A 9,140-nucleotide genomic window follows, 5' to 3' on the forward strand; every position below is an offset into this window, starting at 1 on the left:
TACTAAAACTACCAACTTAAAATTTAATGTTAGGCTAACATGGCATATTTAAAAAAATCAAATTTAATTTTAATTCCAATTCAGTTAACTTTAAATTTAATTTTATTTGATTCCTCTACATAACTTTGGCTCCACCTTTTATACCTAATAATAGCCAAAATAAAATGCAAAAATCATTTGGTAAAAAATAAAATCAATCCATTTTCTTAAAAATTCGTCAACCCGACCAACAGAGGGGTATACCACTGGTTTTTTAAGAGGTGTGACAAAATCTACATGACATCTATATGATAGCGTTTCTAGTGTGACAAGTGTTTCTAGTTTTTTGAGACCGCTCCTCCTAGCTCAAGAAGAGAAAGAAAAGATATTTTCTGGTGAGAGATATTATAAGATGGAGAGGGTTTTAACTTTAAGGCTATAATACATTATTAAGGCGAATACGCTGTGCATGCCTCTCTCATTAATAGGGGTATTTATACTTTTTTACATGAGTTGCTCTAAGCTCGAACAACCAGTTTCCGAGTTCAACTTAACGAGAGAAACGGAAGGAAATGAGTGGAAATGAGAATAAAATAAAAGATCTTTGTGTTCCCGAGTTTCATTAAAAGAAGGAAGTGGAAGGAAGTTGAGAGAAATAAAAAGATCATTTTTCCTCCTAACTTTCCTTCCGATTTAGGAGGATTTGGAAAGAAATAACAAAATGATTAGTTTTTCTTCCACTTTTCTCCAATTCGGGAACACAAAAGAAAATTTTGTTTTCCTTTCCTTTCTCTTCTTTTCTCTCCTGACTTTCTTTTTTCTTCTTTCTTTTGTTTTGGTAAACTCAGGCAGCTTTACAAAAAGAAAATTTTCTTAACAATAATACCTAATAAATGTAAATAGTTATATATCTAAATATATACATGCCTAATCCATTTAATTATATTTTCATCAAAAATATTCTCTTGGGTTACAAAACCGGACGTAGAATAGTTTTTTTTTTTTTTTTTTTTTTTTTTTTTTTTTTTTTTTTTGGAATAAAACTGATTACATTACTAGAAAACTTGAAAATTAGAATTGAAACGTCGGTTTCGAAGGTGTTGTATATTATCTATAATTTATAGAATGTATAGTTATTGATGTAGTATATGTGTGTGAGAAAAAAATAGGAAAAAATGACGTAAGTTGCTCGAAAAGTTGGAAATTAGAACAGGTTCGTCGGAAATCCAGCGGTAATTACCGACGGATTAGCGACGGATGATGATATTATGTCGTTAATCGTCGGTAATTACCGACGAATTTCCTACGGAAATGTTCTGACTTTCAAGTTTTCAAGCACCATACCTCGTTTTATCCACTTTGTTTTTTTCACACATATATTATAGATCAATTACTATATATTTACCAAGTTATAGCTTATATACACATACCTACACCCATATACACCTTCAGAACTAAAGTTTCGATTCTAATTTTCAAGTTTTCGAGCAAAAAACCTCGTTTTTTCCGCTTATATATTTATTTATCACATGTATATTATAAATCAGTTACTATACATTTACCAAATTACAGCTAATATACACATACAAATGGTTTGAAGAGCCGCATATGGTTGTTGGATTTCAGAACAACTTAAATGCCAAAATGGTCTTGCCCTCTAGTGTTTTATGTCTGACCCTTGTATAATAATTGAAAAGTATTGTTTAACATTTATGTAATACAAGAATAACAATATTACTTAGACTAATAATTAGTCGCAATAAATATTAGTCTAAGATCTAGTGATAATGATACTAGGTTTCGTTGAAGGAAAATAAAATTGTTAGAAGCAAAGCGTTGTCCGAGTTTGAAATCATCACTTTAACAAGTGAGTGCATAGTTACTTTTATCTTACACATAGATATAAAGTATTTAATATAAATTACGTGTTATGTGTGCATATTGCCTGTGTTCTTGATATCTATGTTGGGTGAACAAAATATATATGTTTTATTTGATTTAAACTGTATTTGTATTTTATACCTTTGATTATGATGGATAGAAATGGGTAGATGATATAGACGATGAAATAAATGATGAGAAGTCTTGATGTTTAAGCTAATCTAGTCATCTAGTGGAGTATAGATGACAACCACGGACTATTCTAGATAGTCTAGTGGAACGCTGGCAGGCTCACAACCTGTAGGTATTTTTGAACTACGTGTTCACCAGGTGTACTCCATCCCCCTCATGGTTGTCTTATTGACATATATTGCTGAGGAATCCCCAAACCTATAGGTCTTTCTACAACATATTTCTTCAAAAACATACTCTGATTTTCAAATATAGCATAAACAAATCGGTCTTTTTTGGCCGTGAAATTGGGGATGTCACAACATCAACTAATGGGCCAACATTGGTGTCTTCGACTCACGGATACAATGAAGTTAACTTACCTATCGATCGAAAATCAACTAGTCGGCCGTGAAATTGGGGATGTCACAACATCAACTAGTCGGAAACCAGTCGGGAAAATGTGTTCGTCGGAAATCCGTCACTAATAAGTATCCGTCGCGAAAAGTGTCCGTCGAAACTCCATCACTATTGTGTTGTTAATTTGGTCAAAGAAGTTCAACAAATGGCCGTGGCAATCCGTCGTAAATCCGTCACAAATTCTGTTGGTATTCCGTGAGTAAAAATTACCCACGTGGATTTTTATGACAGACCGAATTCTGTCGGTATTCCGTCGGAAATCGTGTTTTACTTACAGCTTCTATGATAAGCAAGTGAATGGGGCCGGTGCGTGGCGAAAGGAACGGTTCATAAAGCCATTTTTAGCCTTCACTCCCTAAATAGGAATAGAGCTACTTTACAAATAGGGCTAATTACTTCGCACCTGACTGTGATAGCCCTCTCGATACCTTATTGGAGCTTTGTAGCGACGGATTTCCGACGGATATGGCCTTCAGAAATCGCCCAGTTTTCTAGTAGTGTTATATTAGCATTTAAAAATGTTTATTAAACAATCCGGGTGTCTTTTAGAACAAGATCATATGTTATATCTTCAGTTCCGATTTGTAGTTTAGTAACGGATTATATTACGTCGTGTTATTTCGAAGGAACTGATCAATTATTAATTTATTAAGACATTTATACAGCTTGGTTATCTTTACGAAGCCAGATCATATAGTCTCTAAAGAATCTCGACCACAAAACGCATGGTTTAGTTTAAAGGAACCGGTTTTTTCTATATATATAACCTCCATATCGCATGATTTCTTTTTATAAACCGGATAGATCATATAATCTTAAATTTTTTTTTTTATTATTATTATTATTATTATTTTTGAACATACCAAGTTATACGTCCCTCAAAAGACGGTATAAAATATGCTAAAACAAGTTATATTTGGAGGATCCAAGAGCTATTTTAATCATTGCCAACCCTTCAAAGGGCTTTTTGTATGATCTAATCACAAGGATTAACTTTTAAAACAGGTATTAACTAGAAAAAGAACAACACAAAGTTTCACTTAAGCATAATTTGAGCCACAAGATCACACCATTCAGGCTCGCACATTTTTATAACTTCTAAATGAAAAAGTCCATCATTACTCCTTTAAAATCTCCATACAAAGTTTTGTTTGACTAAAATCTATAACATTAGTTTACCGAATTTGTTCCCCTCCCCTAAACATTACGTTCCTTACCTGCATCATGAATTGAAGATTACCTAAACGCCCCTCTTCAATTCGGTGTTCTCCTTGTTCAACTGATCAATGTGAGAATGAAGAACGTTGATCGTTGCCTGAGCCTGCATCAATTCAATCTTCAAGGCATCCTTCTCCATTGAAACTTCACGGATCTTGTTCTCCATGTCACATATAAGCTCCATGTACTCAGGAGGCAAAGATTTCTCAAGGGCAGAAGCGTCAAATGAAGGTGGGGTTGCTGGAGGATGTGTTTCTATAGTTGTAACAACTGCAGACAAAAGGTTTGTTGTTGTTTGACCTTGACTTGTCATGGTTGAATCATGGGAACCATTTGCATTGCTAGAATTGGGATCACTTCCTTTTGATGTTTTGTGGTGAAACAGTGTGAGAGTTTCGAGCTCAGGTTCAGAATTTAAAACACCATTTTCCGATCTTACCTTCTTGCATACAACCGGGATCATTTGAGCATCCATCTGAAAAGAGCTCGGTTTCATCAATCAAGAGCATAAAAGAGAGTTGAAATTTATTATTCAAGAAAATAAGCTCGTGTCCATTGGTCCACACAATTACGAATTCATTTATTTTCAAACCGACCCATTTACAATTAAACCTATATTGGGGTTATCAAAAGAGCAAGCATGCACATGTCATTACACTTATGGTTCCACTTAGATCATGTCCTTTTTAGGGCAAAAACGGCCTTTCATGAGAGAAACCTATCTCGTGCGTAGAACCTAATATTGTGCAATAGATATCTAAATATAGCAAGTATGAATGCATTTATTATATGGAACATGATTGGACTGGATGAGACCAAACATTTTCCTACGGCTCTTTTCAATGATGAGAATGAGGAGGGGATTCACATCTTTTGCACAGATAAGAGATGACCACTGGATGGGACAAAAAATTGCAATTTTGTCTCATTGACATCAGGCTGGTCCAAATCCCTGACTCCAAGTCGAATGTATGCCAAGCAAGGCTTGAAATCCATGGCTCTAACCCGCATGTGGTGCGGGTCCTACGTGAGCATAACCTATGTCACCGGCCATATGAACTGATTACCTGATAGTACCAATTGCTTCTTATCTTGCCAAAAATATTCAAGTACCAAAATGTATCAAACGCCTTAAAAGGTATATTTCAAGATAAACAATAGAAATAAACGTATATTTGGATAATTAGGAATGTCATCTAATGATCACCGAAATTATTATTACCATTATGTCTTCTTATAGAAGATCTGATCAAATTTATCGTTATGCTGATATTTGCAAGAAACAAAAAGTTGGAACAAAGTATGGTTGCTACGTGGATCCTTATTATATCTCATAAATCTCAGTAGTATATTCCTACTTTTAAGAAGAAAACCTGTTACAGAAGGGATAAACCGAAACGACTATCGTCTTCCTATATGTAATACAAATGGTTTTAGAAGTTTGTAATTTGGTGTATGGTGTAAATCTCATTGTATATCTAAAAATTGCATTATCGAATATCTTGTATTTGAAATAAAATCGTTCTTGATGCATAAATTTAGGGTATGTAATTTCACGTAAATGGACAAGCGAGACTATAATTATTGTCTCAAGAAAAACTAGAATAGATTTTATGCATTTCTTGACTTTCATTTACTATATACGAAAAGAATGTATACAAGTAAGGTGCGATCGATGTGTGTGATTATGTAATAATAACGTAGCTTGAATAGTTCCGTGGATAACTAAAAATCAAAAGTAAAATCTAAAGCACGAATTTCATGCTCTTTTTTCATGCAATTTTTCAAGTGTATATATATATATATATATATATATATATATATATATATATATATATATATATATATATATATATATATATATATATATATATATATTCTTCTAGGAGCACGATCTGCCTGCTATTGTAAGATGTAAATCAAGTACACATCGTACAACTACCATGACAACAATATCAAATATATGTGAATTCTCGGGCCCTTAGAGAGAGAGAGAGAGAGAGACTTATATGATATGACTATGACATGTTTCACCAATGTAGGATACAAAAAACTTCAACCCCCCCCCCCACCCCCCCGACACACACACACAGACAAGACAATGATGTGTTAAGCCAAGGGGTGCAGGACACCAGTATAAGATACATGTGAAATCTAATATTAACTCTCCAAAAGAGTCCTTATGGGAAAAGGGGGGACTCCATCATATAGACACTTATGAGGCCGTGTCGCACCGATTTTAGATACACTAACAAACAAACATATTTAGTTGATGCCTACTATCATGACAATGGGACAACAATGTAAAAGTACACACGGACACGGACACGGACACACATATATGTGTAAAGCAACACAATACCTGCATAGTGTTGTTTCCTTCGGCACAAGTTTCATCATCATTTGCCACATCATCCATTGTGTCTCGAACGGGAACAATGAGGGCTTCCTCATCATCCCATTCTTCTTCGAAAAATGGTCCATACCAATCTCCATTTGGCGGTCCTATACCACTCTTTTCAAAAATTCTGCATAGCACAAATGCATCCTTTTTTTTCCACACCACCCACAAAACAAGAACAATTATTCCATTTCGTTAGATTCAAACACCAAACAAGTAAGTATATTTAGGCTGCATTTGTTACAAAGGACATCAGTCTAAGTCATATATAGTTTTAGTTAAATGCATGCAAAACGCTTGTACAAAGTGTTATTTTATGTAATCTCATGTCTTGTAAAATGATCACATGTAATTCAAACCTGTGCTACTCCAGCTGTTTGCAATTCTTGATCCAAAAGTTTATATTCGTGCATGACCCAATTAGTGCGTATGCCATGAGGGGATCGGCCACTATGGAAAACTAGGGTTTTCTTCTGCCCTATCTTCTGAGACTTATGATTTATTTCCCAGGTCTTCCCAGTTTCTTTCCAAAATCCGCGTTCAGTGGATCGTTTTACTCGAGAACTATTGGCATACTTCTTATCTGTAGGACTGATGAAGTACCATTCTAGGTCTCTTGATTTCACTGAAGTATAGTCTAGAAAACCACAAATCACAAAAAGATCAACACCCTTATCTCAAAGATGGATATTACATATGTAAGATAAAGAACAGTCATTGCATAATCACAAATTCAGCCATTTTTTTCAGAAATGCGATTGTTTTAGGTATCAAAGGCCTCTAGGCTATCTTATGAAGTTTCAAAGTAGTTGGGCAACAAAATGTTTTTATGGTAAACTTACTCCTACATAACTCTTTTGTTTTTTCTTATAGAAATTATCTATTTTTACTGAAAATTTCCAAGATTCATCTTCCCAGAAAGACAATAATTCATAACTGCAATAACTTTACAGTAATGAACAATCTTTACTTCAATTTTCCACTACGTACTAAGTGAATCAGATTCCTAGTATCACTAATTGAATTGCATGCAGGTGGTTTTATGGTTCCCAAGTCCGAAATTTTACTAAAGATTAAGTTTTCCCCAAATAGAAAACTACAACTTATAAGTCTTGCGAAATTCAATTCCCAACAAAATCATCATTTTCGATAACTTCAAGAAAACGTTGGAGAAATGGCGAACAAAAAATCATCAAACCAGAAAGAATTATGTATACCAGCAAGTTCCCAGGGCTCAGATTTGTAGATATCAACTTCCGGCACCATCTGAGACTGAAAGGGCTTCCCACAAAGCTTACGCCTAAGGTAATACCTCACAAGCTCCTCGTCGGTCGGGTGAAATCGGAATCCAGGAGCAACAAAAGTAGGCGGCAGCGGTGGGGTTGGTGGCGCGACGATCATGGATACACGACCCGTCTCCATCGGACCAAAATTGAATCTTTAGGGATTGATGAAAAATTAGGATCTTACTGGAAGCAAGAGAAAGAGAAAGAAAGAGAGAGATGTATATATATGCGTTTGTTTGACAGTGGGTGTGAAGTAACACCTGGTGACTGGATGCTTGCTTCACACGAAAATCAAGTCATAGGAGAAATAAAGTGTATTAAATATAGTAGACTTTTTAGAATGTTATAAAAAGTATGTTGGAACTATTTTTGAAGAAATGTTGAAAATGTTGATTGAAAAATTATGATTATCAACATTTATCAATTATAATCGTTTATCATGAGTCGTTATCTTAAATTTATCATTGAACAAATAATAAATCAGAGGCAGAAATAATTTGTACACAACAATTTTTCTCCATAAACAACAATTGATGTTTTAAATATTGTACTATACAACTTTATAATGCATAAATTGTTGTGTACAGAAAAAAAAAAAAAATGTTGTGTACGAATCACATCGCAATTAGAGGTAGCATTTAAAGTAGTATTTAGTTCCATTATGTAAAAAAGTGTACTTTTGGTTTTTGAAATATCTTAAGAAAATAAAATTTTAAATAGTTTTATAACCATGAGAAAAAATATATAATTATTTTTTTTTGGAAAACGAATTTGTAAAAAACTGTTTTGAAAAACGGATATTTTTTTATACATGCATAAAACGAAATATAAAGAGTGGTAAAAATAATTTTTCAAAAAATCTAATTTTGTAACGACAAAGTCGTAAAAAATCAAAGTTGTAAAATAAAATGTTAAAAGAGAGTATTTCTCTAAAAATACTACGTTAAAAAAACATTTAAAAAACGAAGTTAATTGTTAAAAAATTTGAACGGACTCATAAAAAAGGTCTATTGAAAAAGAAAAGTTGAATGGTGCATGCTTGGGTTCGGATCTGAAAAGCTTAGGAAGTATTCATATTTTGCAATACGATAGGAAAGAGATAGTAAAAGGGTTATCTACCTCTTGAAAACATCATAATAATATTCTTTTAAAAATGTCATAATAATTTTATATCATTATTTTGAAAGACTAACTGAAAAACTAGTTGCTAGTTGAAAAGTTTCGGTTAGCTGATATGTAAAAAACTAGTTGTTTGTTGATAAACTAGTTTTCAGATTGTTCATTGTAATTTGGCTTGAGCTCCTTGCTTGTGTTGTCGTTGTTTGTTTGTTTTTCTGTTTTAAATAATATATTCGTCATTTCAAACAAAAAAGTAATAAGTTAACTTATAGAAGATGACGTTTGGTAAAAAATTAACAAATAACCTAGCAATAAAATGTAAATTACATAAAAAAAACATATAGATAAATGATTTTTTTATTATAATACAAATGTATAATATATTTTGTTACGTAATTTTTAAATAATAAACTCTGTGATTTATGTAAGTGAATATTATTGCATCTCATATTACAGGGAATAAATTATTAATCTTAGGTTTGTTTGGCAATGTTAACCTAATTTGTTCTAATTTAATGTTATGTGAAATCATAATAATAGTTTTTCATATTTAGAAAATAGTTTGTTAGCTAGTTTATTGATAAGCTATCTTAAAATAACTTATAAGCAAAAAACTAGCTTATAAGCTAGTTTTCCAAACAAGGCCGATAACAAAATAATATTGT

At 32.9% G+C, this 9,140-nt stretch overlaps 1 protein-coding gene across 1 annotated transcript; it reads right to left on the bottom strand.

Annotated features, from left to right (window-relative positions):
* Positions 1–3,537: 3,537 nt before the first annotated feature.
* LOC145059082 (NAC domain-containing protein 78-like) lies at positions 3,538–7,534 on the bottom strand. Its single transcript, XM_079006948.1, has 4 exons — positions 7,288–7,534; positions 6,430–6,707; positions 6,032–6,217; positions 3,538–4,144 (listed from the first exon to the last, which is right to left on the bottom strand). Exons 1-4 carry the CDS (start codon positions 7,490–7,492, stop codon positions 3,692–3,694), a joined length of 1,122 nt encoding a protein of 373 aa, XP_078863074.1. The 5' UTR covers positions 7,493–7,534; the 3' UTR covers positions 3,538–3,691.
* Positions 7,535–9,140: the final 1,606 nt, after the last annotated feature.

The sequence above is a fragment of the Lactuca serriola genome, chromosome 6 (genome assembly GCF_051521515.1).
Source record: "Lactuca serriola cultivar US96UC23 chromosome 6, Lser_US96UC23_V15, whole genome shotgun sequence".
Classification (NCBI taxonomy): domain Eukaryota; kingdom Viridiplantae; phylum Streptophyta; class Magnoliopsida; order Asterales; family Asteraceae; genus Lactuca; species Lactuca serriola.

Excerpts from the sequence above, each read along its gene's own strand:
- LOC145059082 (XM_079006948.1), bottom strand. The coding sequence starts at position 7,492 with ATGGAGACGGGTCGTGTATCCATGATCGTCGCGCCACCAACCCCACCG. Across the intron at positions 6,708-7,287 it reads TGAGCCCTGGGAACTTGCTG|ACTATACTTCAGTGAAATCA; the intron begins GTATACATAATT and ends GTGGTTTTCTAG. Across the intron at positions 6,218-6,429 it reads AAACAGCTGGAGTAGCACAG|GATGCATTTGTGCTATGCAG; the intron begins GTTTGAATTACA and ends TGGAAAAAAAAG.